The following is a 13780-nucleotide window of genomic DNA, read 5'->3' as shown; positions in this document are numbered from 1 at the left end:
TTTGAGACAGAGTCTCACTTTGTTGTCCAGGCTAGAGTGAGTGCTGTCTCGTCAGCCTGGCTCACAGCAACCTCAATCTCCAGGGCTCAGTGATCCTCCTGCCTCAGCCTCCCGAGTAGCTGGGACTACAGGCATGCGCCACCATGCCCGGCTAATTTTTTGTATATATATATTTTAGTCGGTCAATTAATTTATTTCTATTTTTGGTAGAGACAGGGTCTCGCTCAGGCTGGTTTCGAACTCCTGACCTTGAGCAATCCGCCTGCCTCGGCCTCCCAGAGTGCTAGGATTACAGGCGTGAGCCACCGCGCCCGGCCTTAAGGTCCTCTTTGATGTCCATCCAATGTCGTCCAAGCGAGCTCTACCTCAACCCCACCTTCTGTAGTCTTAGCTGTCTAGGCACATGGCTGGTGAGATACGTGGATGCGGCTGCCTGCGGCAGTGGCTCATCCCTTTTTCACTGCTGTGTAGTATTCCACCGTGTGATTGTATCACCATTTGCTATCGATAATCAAACCTGCTGAGGACATTTGGCTTGTTGCCCGTGTTGGGTTATTGTGAATAAAGCCGTTGGGGACATTTTCGCCCACGACTTTTGGAGGACGTGTCGGCATTTTTCCTAGGTTGCTGGGTTGCCGGCATATGCGAACATGTCCCCCAAAAGTCATGGGCAGATACTGACGAACAGGTTTCCGAAGTGGATCCCCTCCCCCCCTCCCCCGCCGGCAGTGTCCCTGTTGGTCTGCATCCCAGCCAACACTTGTTTGATGATGCCAGTCTCTTTACGGTCCAGCCGTTCTGGGGGTGGCAAGGCTCAGGTTTGGGCGTCCTTGACTGCCAACCACCTGGTACCAACACCCTCCCCGTCCCCCAGGCCTCCCCAAGATGGAGGTGTTTCAGGAATACTATGGGCTTCCTCCGCCCCCCGGTGCCTTTGGGCCTTTTCTGCGGCTCAACCCCGGCGACATCGTGGAGCTGACCAAGGCGGAGGCTGAGCAGAACTGGTGGGAGGTAGGCACTGGGCCGTGGTCCCGCCGGGCAGGATGCTGGTGTGGGGGGGAGGGGTTCAGGTGGCCCCGGGGAGTGGGGTCGCAGTCCCACTGGGCTCTGGAGGTGCTGCCTGGGGTGATGCTATGGATTGGGATTTTTGGGGTTGGCTTGGTGGCTCTTCTGAGCTGGCCATCTTCCTGGGAGGTTGACACTGGCTGGTACCTCTCTGAGCCCTCTAGACCACCCAGCGACAGGTGGCAAAGCAGAGTGGCCACAGAGTAAAGAGGTAGACACACACACACGTATTAACTCTCTGTCCCTGTTTTTGTCTCCTGCGTTTTTAGGGCAGGAACACAGCTACCAATGAAGTTGGCTGGTTTCCCTGTAACAGGGTGAAGCCCTACGTCCACGTGAGTGCCACCAGTCTGGGTGGAGCCCGGGCAAGGGGTCCAGAGAGGATGCTGGGAGGGCGGGCAGCCTCAGGAAGACAGCCCTGGAGCTGGGGGAGGGGCGCCCATCCTGGCGGGTCACCCCCCAACTCTCGGCTTGGCCTGTCCCCGCCAGCTGAGCGCTGAGCGAGGCCACACTAGGAATGTTCCCTCTTGATTCTTTCAGTCTGAAGGTCTTCCTTCCTACGTGGCCGAGGCAGGGCAAGGTGCCGGGCTCCAGAAGGTGGAATCCGTCAGAGACACCGAACTGAGTCCTGTCGAGGCCTCGTGCCACCTCTACCTCCTTGTCCACCTCCCGATGGACACGCCTGTCCACCCTGGTCTCAACTGTTCTTCAACTGTTCTCTGCTCTGCTGATCCCTCACTCTTTCCCGTGACTTCAGATCTCTCCCACTCTCCCCGAACCTCGGGGGCCCCCTTCCTCTCTCATTCTCAGCCAAGGACCCCACTGTCCCACCTCACAGCCCAGGTGGAACCCGCAGAGAGGAACCCTCTCCCGTGTTCGTTGTAACATCAACTTCATGTCCTTTCAGACTCCTATCAAAGAGCTCCCACAGAGCCTCGACCTGCATTCACCGGTTGCTAACATGTCCTTCCATTTGCTCTATCACTTGCTCTCTTTACACATAGAGATTTATTTCTCCTGAAACAGTTAAAACTGAGTTTGCAGACATCATTCCCCTTTACCCCTGAGTACTTCCTAAGAATGAGAAACTTCTTGTATACAACAATAGCATGATTTAAAAACAAACAAACAAAATTCGACATTGTCATTATACTATTATTTAATTCATAGTCTACATCAAAGTTTTGCCAATTTCCCCAAAAATGTCACTTAAAGATTTTTTTTTTTTGGTTCTATGGGTTCTCCACTGTCAATTTAAATTATGAATTTCCAACATCATCACTCCTTCCAAATTTATTAGCTGGTATTCTGTTGTAAGGAAGAGCTGTCCCTTCTACCCTATCTGTCCGTCCATCCACCCGTCCGTCCATCCATCCATCCATTCATCCATCCATCCATCCATCCATCTATCATCTATCTATCCATCCACCCATCTGTCATCTATTCATCCATCCATCTTTCATCCATTTATCCATCTATTCATCTATCCATCCTCTATCTATCCATCCATTTTTCATCCATTTATCCATCCATCCATCATCTATCCATCCATCCATCTTTCATCCATTTATCCATCCATGCATCCATCTCTCCATCCATCCATCATCTATCTATCCATCCATCCATCTTTCATCCATTTATCCATCCATCCATCCATCCATCATCTATCCATCCATCCATCTTTCATCCATTTATCCATCCATCCATCCATCCATCCATCCATCCATCCATCATCTATCCATCCATCCGTCCTCTATCTATCCATCCATCCATCCATCCATCCATCATCTATCTATCCATCCATCCATCATCTATCCATCCGTCCATCCATCATCTATCTATCCATCCATCTATCCATCCATCCATCATCTATCCATCCATCCATCTTTCATCCATTTATTCATCCATCCATCATCTATCCATCCATCATCTATCTATCCATCCATCCATCATCTATCCATCTACCCATCCATCATCTATCTATCCATCCACCCATCTATCATCTATCCATCCATCTATCCTCTATCTACCCAACTCTCCAACCATCCATTCATCCATCCATCTATCATCTATTCATCAATCATCTATCTATCCATCCAGAATGTATCATCTATTTATCAATTATCTATTGATTTAGCTATCATCTAGCGATCTATTTGTCCATATATCATCCATCTATCCCATCTACCTATATCTATCCATATGCCTTCTATCAAGAACAGCTCACAGATCCTTATTTTAAAATTGTCCCAGCTTTGGGCAGAAGGAGCCCCTTCAGGCTGGGTTCTCTGTCCTTTTAACATGTCCCCATCATTCTTTGAGTACTTCCTTATTTTCCAACACGATGCCAGGTTTATCTCATGCTTTTCCTGCCCCAGTCTTGGAATCAACCATTTTTCTCCAAGGAGCTCTGGTCCTTTCAGTGGGGCACGGCGTCCAGAAGCCAAGATCTGGGCATCTTTTCGATGTCTGCCCCTAAGTGTAGCTGCCTCCTTAAAGTGGCTCCTCCTCTCCCAATTCAGGGAAGCCTCTGCTAAGACTCCAAAAATGACAGTTCTTCACCTCATTCAAGGCCTTGTTCTTCCAGTACCACCCCCTTCACAACATAAAGACTATTGTTCTTTTTTAATATGGCCATTTGGCATTTGTTAATGCAAATATAAATAGATACAAATATGGATACTCAGTTCTCCCACGGTTTATTTAAAAGGTTCTATACTCACTATTCTGTGGCCTGTTTTTTTTTCCCCCACTTAATATATTTTGAGATCTTGCCATGTCACTATTTGTCAAACATCTCAGTTTTTTTTCTTTTGAAAACAATTGAAGTGAAATTTGCAAAACATAACACTGTTTCAAGTGAAAAAAGCTCAGAAGTATTTAGTACATTTGCATTTAGCGTATTCCATTTATATGAAATATCTAGCATAGGTACATCTGTAGAGACAGAAAGCAAATTGGTGGTTGTCAGTGCTGGGTGCAGGGGGGAGTAGGAACAGGCACTGACTGCTTAATGGGTAATGGGTATGGCATTTTCTTTTGGGGTGATAAAAATATTTTGTAACCAGATATTTTCTTTCTGGTATGAATATCACTACCATCCATCTCTAGAATTCTTTTCATCTTTGCAGAACTGAAATTCTGTGCCCGTTAAACAACAACTCCCCATTTCCCCCTCCCCTGCCCCTGGCGTCCACCATTCTACTTTCTCCTGTCTTTACGAATCTGACTATCCTAGAGACCCCATATAAGTGGAATAATGCAGTGTTCATCCTTTTGTGTCTGGCTGCTTTCACTGAGTGTATTGCATTTGAGGTTCATCCATGTTGTAGCCTGTATCAGGATTTTCTTCCTTTTTTTTTTTTCCATTTCATTTATTTATTTTTATTTCGGCATATTATGGGCATACAAACATTTTGGTTACATCAATTGCTTTTCCTTTTTAGGGCTGAAAATTTCTCCATTGTATGCACAGACCACATTTTAAAAGATCTATTCTTCCATCAGTAAACACTTGGGTTGCTTCAACTTTTGCCTTTCACGAAAAGTGCTGCTATGAACCTGGGTGTACGAATAAATATCTCTTCCAGACCCTGCTTTCAATTCCTTCCGGCCCATACCCAGAAGTGGGATTGTGGGATCATGCAGTAATTCTGCTGTTTAAGTTTTTTGAATTCCAATATTTAATTTAAATTCTAATATTTAATTTTTTCAATTATTTAAATTATTATTTGAATATTTAAATTCATACTGTTTTCCACAGTGGCTGCACCATTTTACATTCCCACCAACAGTGCACAAGGGTCCTGATTTTTCCACATCTCCTCCCCTAGTTATTTTCTGGGTTTTTTTCTTTTTGTTGTTGTTGTTGTTTGTTTTGTTTCCCTGATAGTGACCATCCTAAAGCATGTGAAGTCGTGGAAGTGAGCACTGTCACATGTATTTAGATCGGCGGTTGGCAAACGTTTTCTGTAAAGAGCCAAATAATAAATATGTTCGACCTTGTGAGCCACAAATCTCACAGCCCGTCAACTCTGGCTCTGTGTCTCACAATAGTAGCCACAGATGATCCGCAAAGGAGTGGGCACGCCTCCCGTGTCCCTATGACATGCCATTCCCAGACACTGACTGGCATGTGAATTTCACATACTTTTCACACGCCAGGGAATACTCTTGATGTTTGCCAACCACTTAGAAACGTAAAAACCATTCTTAGCTTGAGGACCATGATAAAACACGGGGGAGGACAACACCTGATTTATTACATAGGATACGACTGGGACAGTCTCTCCTGTGAGATTTTGGGACGGTATCCCCAGTGAATAGCACAGAGCCTCGCACGTAGTAGGCACTCAATAAATGCTTTTGGGATGAATGAATGAATGAATGAATGAATGAAGTGCCCTGCAGCCTGTGGTCAAGCTGGGGTCTTTATCCTAAGTTGGGGTCTCTTTCTGTGTTCCTAGGGCCCTCCTCAGGATCTATCTGTTCATCTCTGGTGAGTAGACCTGAACCACATTCTTCCTTTTGTTTTTCTTTTTTCCCAACCAGAGGTTTCTGGGGTGGGGGCCCAGGCTGGGCTTGGGAGGGGCTCCGGACCAATGAGTTACTTATTCTTTGAGCTCTGAGCATTGGCTTCTGAATCCAGCCCAGGGCCCCTCCCACAAGGAAAGGGCTTTAAAAGCTCCTCACTCGCTGGCTCCTTCTCCTCGGCTGCTGGGGAGGGGACAGAAAAAAAGGAAGGTCCCTGACCTTGGGAGGTTATCCTCTTGTTGGAAGCCCAATGGTCACCATGACAATGATGATGATGGTGGTGGTGGTCGTGGTGATGGTAATGGCAGTCCAAAAAAAAATTTTTTTTTTTTTTGAGCATCTATTGCATGTTGGGCAGCTAGGGGTGGAGGTTTACAATGTGGCTCTTGAAGCCTGATAACCTGGGTTCAAATCCTGACCCTGACATTACTTAGCTGTGTGACTTTGGGCCCGTGACTTAACCTCTCTGTGCCTCAGTTTTCCCCTCTGGAAAAATAGCTTAATAACAGTATCTACTTCCCAGCGTTGTTAGGTGGCTTAAATGAGCCTGTTGAATGCTTAGTCCTGGTCCTGGCACATAGTAGGGGCTTCACATAGCATCAGCTGTTGTTATTATAACATTTCATCCACTCTAAGATGCACATTTTAACAGCTCCGACGTTGGAATGGCTCTTGCAACCAACGGAGTCTCAGCCTCCTGCCGAATTTTGTAGGTAGCAATTTTTCTGTCATAATGGCACATAAAAGAATGGTGCATTTAGCCGGTGTTGACACTTCAGAGTTGCTGTGATATGGTGTTGATTTTATGGCCACGTATTGGCTCTGTAATTTTCACAATAACCCTTTGAAATAGATGCTATTCCTACCTTTTTTTTTTTTTTTTTTTTTTTTTTTTGCCAAGGAGGAATTCTTTTTTTGCAAAGGAGGTTCAGGGAGGGGAAGTGATTTGTTCGATGTCACACGGTGAGGCAGTGACAGGGGTGGGATTCGAACCCAAGACTGTCCAACTCCAATAGTAATAGCAATAGAGTGAGTGTGACGACCCTCCGGTCTCCTCACGTAGTGCTTCACCTGCTTTGCTGCTCTTGTCAGAATGTCCCCCTGTGGTGGGTATTTTCATATTCTTCTTTTTAGAAGAGGAAATGGGGGCTCTGACTGGCAAAATCAGTTCCTAAGGTTTGAGAGCGAACGAAGGGTAGAGCCGGGATTTGAACCCTGGTCTCTCGAGGCTGCCCTTGCTCTGCCCTTCCCCACCGGGATGCGGAACCCGGTGAGAGGAGGGAGGCTGTGAGCTGGGTGCAAGATGTAAGGGAGCAATAAAAATCTCAGTGGTCAAGATTCATAATATTTTAATGCAATATTTTAAGAAATCAAAAACAAGGCAAAAAAATGAACAAAGATCAAAACAGTAAATAAAAGCAGGATCCGACAGGAGGAGGGGAGTGAGGGGAGCCAGCATGGTCGGATTCTGTCTTTATTTAGAATTTTGACATTTTTGTTCATCACAGGTTTTTATGACATTTTTTTTAAAAAATTGAGGTGAAATTCACTTATTATAAATTAACCATGTAAATATTAGTGGTATTTCTATTTATATTCATATTTGCATTTATGTTATATATTTACATTTACGTTATGTATCATATATGATTACATATGATATATCATTAATATTTATTGTTATATATTTGAATTATATCATATTATTTTATATCATATGTTATAATATACATTTACATTTATATTACATATTTGCATTCATATTATATATTATATATAATTATATATATTACACACAATTAACATTTATTTTATTTTTGTTTTTATCTTATATTGCATATTTATGTGGATAGCATATTATTATGTATCATATAATATATATTTGTATTATATTTTTACATTTAGATTATGTCATTTATCACACATAATTAATATTTATTATTTATATTGTACATTTACATGTAAGTCATCTCATTGTATGCCATATAATAATATATTTATATTTTTACATTTATGTTATGTTAGATAGAATATATAAATAACATCTATTATTTATATTGTACATTAACATTTAAGTCATATTATATATTATATATTTCCATTTATATTAGATACTTGCATTTATATTATACATTACATATAATCATATAGTTAATGTGTATAATTTCTATTGCATATTTACATTTGCACCATTAATTCATGTTCGCATTTATATTCAGTGGCATCTAGTGCATTCACACTGGTCTGCAGCCATCACCTCTATTGAGCTCCAAAATATCGTCATCACCCTTAAAAGAAACCTCATCCCATCATAGTCGTTCCCCATTTCCTTCCCCTGCCCCCGGCACCCACAGATCCACATCCCGTCTCTTCGGATCCTCCTGTTCTGGACATTTTGCGTAAACAGGATCACACGCTGGTGGCCTTTTGGGTCTGGCGTCCCTCACTGAGTGTGTCCCCAGGGCCCATCCATGTTGCAGCACATGTCAGAGCTTCATTTCTTTTCATGGCTGGTTTTTCGTTCATTTTGATTTCCAAAACCGTTGCATTCAAATACTATTTGTTCTCTTTATTATTGTTAATCTTGATGACTGGGTTTTTCTTTTTTTTTTTTTGCCTGTCACTTAAATTTTGCACCTGAGGCTCGTGCCTTACCTGGCTTCCATCCCGGTGACTGCAGAGACCAGCATACGGTGGGCACTCAGTCAAATGCCCATCGAGGCAGTGGCCGAATTCCAGAGACCCAGCAAGCCCCAGAGGGCTGAGCTGGCCCCCACAACCTGTGTGTCAAACCTTGGGAGTAACTTAACGGAAGTCCGGGCTCACCTCTGGGCTCTGGCCCCTGCCTCCATGCATGGGGCCATCCGGATGTACAAGGGCTGTGAGACCCAGGCTGTCACCAACTTAAAAAAATCACGTGGCTGGGCAGGGGGGAAAGCCACATCAATGTGGCAATACGGGGGGCCCAGGTGTGGGGACCGTGTAACCTCTCTGCTCCGTGCATCTCCGCAGGTACGCCGGCCCCATGGAGCGAGCAGGGGCAGAGAGCATCCTTACCAACCGCTCGGACGGGACGTTCTTGGTGCGGCAGAGGGTGAAGGACGCTGCAGAATTCGCCATCAGCATTAAGTAACTCCGCTCTCCCTGACCCACCTCTGTCCAAAACCTGGTCCCTCCAGGTGCCTGGGAAGCAGGGCATTCAGTTTTTCCTTTTGAGTGTACCAGACTATCAACCACCCTTCTGAGCTCCTGTCGGGGTCCTGAGTGCTTTGACCTGTCTTACTTCTTTTTAATGGACTGAAAACCCACAAGAAGGAGATAGGATTCCCACCGAGGCTGAAAAATGCCCTTAGCAGTCTCTAGGAAGAGGCTGAAACACAACTGGAACCGAAGCAGTGCAGATCCTGGCTCCCGTGCCTTTCCGTGTGTAGTGCAGTTTGCTGCTTCTCGCTCATGGTGACTCGTTTCCTTGTCAGCTTTATCGTTTTGTGTTGCAATCGTAAGTGGGGCTTTACCTGTGGGAGTCTTATGCTGCCTTGGTCTCCAGAGACATTTTGCACTTGCTTCTGTTGGGATGGACAACAGGCTAATTAATTTTTTTAGGTTAATTGTTTTTAGGGTTAATTTCTTAGTTTCCCAGCCTACACAGGTGACTCCCCTTCCACACAGGTGGAAGGTGGTGAATTCTCAAGGGTGCTTTGGGTCTGAGACATGCAAGCTTTCTTATCATCTCTTTTGTGTTGATGGCTGGAGTTTTTTTTTTTTTTTTTTTTTTCCAGCCCGCCCCTTTTCCTGAGGATGTGGCTCTTTTTTTTTTTTGTTTTGTTTTGACTCAGGGTCTCACCCTCTTGCTGGGGCTAAGTGTGCAGTGACATCATCACAGCTTGCTGCAACCTCAAACTTCTGGGCTCAGGCGATCCTCCTGCCTCAGCCTCCCAAGTAGCTGGGACTACGGGTGCACACCACCACATCCGGCTAATTTTTTATTTATTTATTTTTATAGAGACGGGGGTCTTGCTATGTTGCCCAAGCTGGTCTCAAACTCCTGGCCTCAAGCGATCCTCCTATCTCTGCCTCCCAAAGTGCTGGGGTTACAGGCATGAGCCACTGTGCCCAGCCAGATGTGGTTCTTTGACAGTCCAGCATTACAGGGTATGAGCAGGCCTCAGTGCCAGCTCCTCAACGTATGTGAGCCCAGTAATGCATTTCATGTTTCACGGGATCATCGAGGTGTGAGCTCCTTGGTTACCGAGATCAGCAGACCTGCTCAGGTAGCCCTAGCAGCAGTGCGTGCTTAATACTCACCTCTTGTTTCATCTTTATTTTTGGCTTCTGTGGATTTCCCTTACTTTTTTTTTTTTTCTGAGACAGAGTCTCACTCTCTTGCCTGGGCTAGAGTGCTGTGGCATCATCACAGCTCACAGCAACCTCAAACTCCTGGGCTCATGCGATCCTCCTGCTTCAGCCTCCCGAGTAGCTGGGACTACAGGCGTGTCCACCATGCCCGGCTTATTTTTTTTTTCTTCTATTTTTAGTTGTTTGGCTAATTTCTTTCTATTTATAGTAGAGACGGGGTCTCGCTCTTGCTCAGGCTGGTCTCGAACTCCTGAGTTCCAGCAATCCTCCCACCTCGGCCTCCCAGAGAGTTTCCTTTACTTTTTTGAGAGCTCAGCATTTTCAAAGGGTTTTGTAGTAGGAGGATTTTTTTTTTGTTGCTGTTGTTATCTAGTTTTTCATGTGGACAGAAGTAGATGTTTTCCCCCATGTCCTGGCCCACCGTATTGGCAGACGTGGATGTCTTCTACATTTTTTTTTTTTTTCTATTCTGAGGTTCGCTGTATTGCCATAAACAGGTCTCTCCTCCCATACCCTTTGTAGTCTATGGTCTTCTATGTTGCGGAAGTGGAGATCTCTTCCCATCTATTCTAGAACATCGCTTTCTTTACAAGGGCTTACTGGCTTCTCAGCCAACCTGTGAGTCAGGGGAGGGGATGCCTCTTCTAGGAGAGGGAGGCAGTAAGGATCAGAGCAGCGAAGGCTCCAGGGAAGGGGTTCTGCTGGGACAGCTTCTGAGGTCACCCGGTCCCTGGAGAAGCCAAGATTGCTTCTCCCACAGTTGGGGCTTGGCAGGGGAGGGGCCTGGTCCTCGGACTCAGGGCTCAGTGACCACCTGGTCCTCTTTCTCCCTCCTTTCCAGGTATAACGTGGAGGTCAAACACATTAAAATCATGACGGCAGAAGGATTATACCGGATCACAGAGAAAAAGGCTTTCCGGGGGCTTACGGTAAGGGCCGGCGTCCCCCTGCCCAAACCCCAGCCTCCCAGGAATTAGGTGGGACCCTCCTTGCACCTCCGTCCGGGGGCTCCCTCCTCCCTCCAAGGTGCTATGGAACGATTGGCCTTAGACGTGGATTCCCTTAATGACCAACCGTGTTAGTAATAGTGAATAACAGCAGTGAACACTTATGGAGCATTTATGGTCAGACGCGCTACAGACAGGAGTCTGATTAACCGCCTCTGATCTCACCCTCTGAATGTCCATTTCACAGATGGGTAAAACTGAGGCTTAGTCCTCGTCTAGTGTCACAGACTAGCAGCCCCACGGCTTAGCTCTGCCCAGCCTGCTAAATGCCCATTTCACCGAGCGTTCAAATGCCTTTTGGGTGTTCTCGCTTCTGTTTGGTGCCCTGTAATTTTCGATCATCTTTCAGACATTTTAAGCCTATTGGTGTAAGGCACGGGGCTCTTACCCGTGGTCTGTGGGTCCTTGAGGAGCTGTGAGTCCTCCGAAAGAAAATCCAGATTTTGGCATGCATCTGCAGCGTTTTTTTTGGAGGGGCGGTGTCTTAGGTTAAGGGATGCTTGAATCCCCAGAAGGTTAATTCATTCCACAGATCTTTTTTTCTCCTTGAAACTTTTTATTCGGAAACATTTCCCTCCCTGAATTTTTTATTTCTGAGGGATTTTGGAAAAGTTGCTGGGGTAGTGTCCTGAACACCTATAAACCTTTCACCTAGGTTTACTAACTGTTAATATTCTGCCTCGTTTAATCTGACACACATACACTTATGCTGCTCTTTAAGAGTAAGTTGCAGGCATCAGTATCTCTCCATAACCATAAATGTGTTAGCACGAACACCCTAAGAGCCAAGATATCCTCATACTTCACCATAATGTCATTATCATACTCAGGAAGTTGAACATTGATGCAAAATTATTATTTAATGTCCCACCCCTATTCCGAACTCCCCGATTATATCTTTTTTTTTAATCGTCAAAAATTATTTTTGATTGTAGACTCACTACCACACCCGAGAAGGTAAAAAATCACAGTAATGTGTTACCGGAAATTATTGTGAGCCATTTTTAGTGAAGTTGCGCTTCAAATGGGCAAAAGCAAAGAATTATAAACCACCTGCTTTGGAAAATGATTTTGTGCCCATTCGTGACGATCTACATTTTCTCAGTTTATCTGGGAGGTAAACCGAAAACACTCCACAAAGATATGACATGACTGTAAATGATACCTGTTACCCTTGTTATCTTGTTTAATACGACACACAGAAAAAGGGTTAGGAAAAAATCAAAATGTTCATTAGGCCCTTTCCAATACAATATTTTTATATTCAATGATTGTATCTTATTATCTGCTTTAAATATATACTTGTCAATACTTGGATGTTACAAAAGTAACTATTTTTTTTTTTTTAAATTTCAGACTATTATGGGGGTGCAAACATTTTGGTTACATGAATTGGCTTTTGAACAGTTTGAGTCAAACTTATAAGTTTGTCCATCACCCATATAGAGTGCATTGCACCTGTTAGGTGTGAATTTACCCATCCCCTCCGCCCCTCTCTCACCTGCCTGATTTCCATTGAATTTTACTACCATATCTTTTTAAAAGCTGTCCCCCCCACCCCCAGGATCTCATTAGTTATCACACATTGCATTTAGTTTTGACTTCCTTAATCTCCTTTAGTTTGCAATAGCTCCTTAGTCTTTTTTTTTTGGAGGTGGTTGGGGGCAGGTCTTTCATGATGTCGGCATTTTTGGAGTCTATAACTCCAAACACAGGGCATTTCGTTTTGCAGAATGTCCTTTAATTTCGACTCACTTGATTATTTTCTCACTATTAGAATCCATCCAAACATTTGTGGAAGAAATATTTATAAGTGCAACAAGTTCGAGACTCGAATTCAGATCAGTCTTATTACAGAGGCTGGCTCTTAGCTACCACACTTGACCGCATGCCCTAGGGGTTAAATCCGGAGTTTTTTTCTTTCCAGCTATGGGACCTTGGACAAAAGAACTTGGCTTTTCAGTGTCTCAGTTTCTCCATTTGCAAAATGGGAGAATCAGGAATGTATACGCCTCTAGCAGATTCTGATGATGTGTGGTGTGCACACTGGCCACCACATAGTAGGTGCTTAAATAACAGTGATGATGATGAACTCATGGACTGCCATGTGAGTTGTATTTAACTCAGGCTAGTTTCGAGCCCGGGGCCTCGTGAAGCAAAACCCTGCAGTGCGTTTGGGAAAAATCTCACTTGTTGATGTACTTATTGTTACAATTAATATCGACAATCTAATCCTAAAAACGTGCATTGCATTGCACGTAACTAACTCACTTACAGAAAACAATAAAAATAACAAATTAGAAAGGATCGTTTTGTTTTCATAAAACACCATGGCCCCAGGGGAAGAAATCTTGTTTTCTAGTGTGGCGGTCAACGTGTTAATTGTAAAAATAAGGCACTCGGTACCCGTAGGAGGCTTTGAATCGGGTGAGCCGATTATTTGGTAGATTTATCACGGAGCGAATTAGCTACTAAGAGAGCTGGTTTTAGGCAATGTGGTCTCTTCCCCACGAAATAGTCCTGGCTGCTCAGAAAGGTAATGAGCTCCCCGTCAGGGGCAGCATTCAAGGGGTCACTTGCCAGGGAGACCAGAAGCCTGTTTCATAGGAGGGGTTGGACACCGCTCTTCCCAGCTCTGCCCCCTAGTGGGCTGGCGTGGCTGGGATAGCATCCGTCTTGTCACCCCCCTTGTAGGAGCTGGTGGAGTTTTACCAACAGAACTCCCTAAAGGATTGCTTCAAGTCGCTGGACACCACCTTGCAGTTCCCCTTCAAGGAGCCTGAGAGGAGAGCCATCAGCAAGCCACCAGGTGGGCGGTC

At 44.8% G+C, this 13780-nt stretch overlaps 1 protein-coding gene across 2 annotated transcripts in view; it reads left to right on the top strand.

The window, feature by feature from the left end:
* The window catches only part of VAV1 (vav guanine nucleotide exchange factor 1), a 54126-nt gene that overhangs the window by 37755 nt on the left and 2591 nt on the right, over positions 1 to 13780 (top strand). For both annotated transcript variants that reach the window (XM_012761722.3, XM_012761721.2), the window contains exons 20-25: positions 875 to 1011; positions 1335 to 1400; positions 5532 to 5563; positions 8611 to 8727; positions 10796 to 10883; positions 13656 to 13770. In XM_012761722.3, coding sequence (XP_012617176.2) covers positions 875 to 1011; positions 1335 to 1400; positions 5532 to 5563; positions 8611 to 8727; positions 10796 to 10883; positions 13656 to 13770 — 555 coding nt within the window. The remainder of the gene's footprint in view (positions 1 to 874; positions 1012 to 1334; positions 1401 to 5531; positions 5564 to 8610; positions 8728 to 10795; positions 10884 to 13655; positions 13771 to 13780) is intronic.

This window comes from Microcebus murinus, chromosome 27 (assembly GCF_040939455.1).
Source record: "Microcebus murinus isolate Inina chromosome 27, M.murinus_Inina_mat1.0, whole genome shotgun sequence".
In the NCBI taxonomy this organism is placed as follows: Eukaryota; Metazoa; Chordata; class Mammalia; order Primates; family Cheirogaleidae; genus Microcebus; species Microcebus murinus.
Note: the sequence above shows the minus strand (reverse complement) of the source record. Positions and strands in the feature narration are given on the sequence as shown.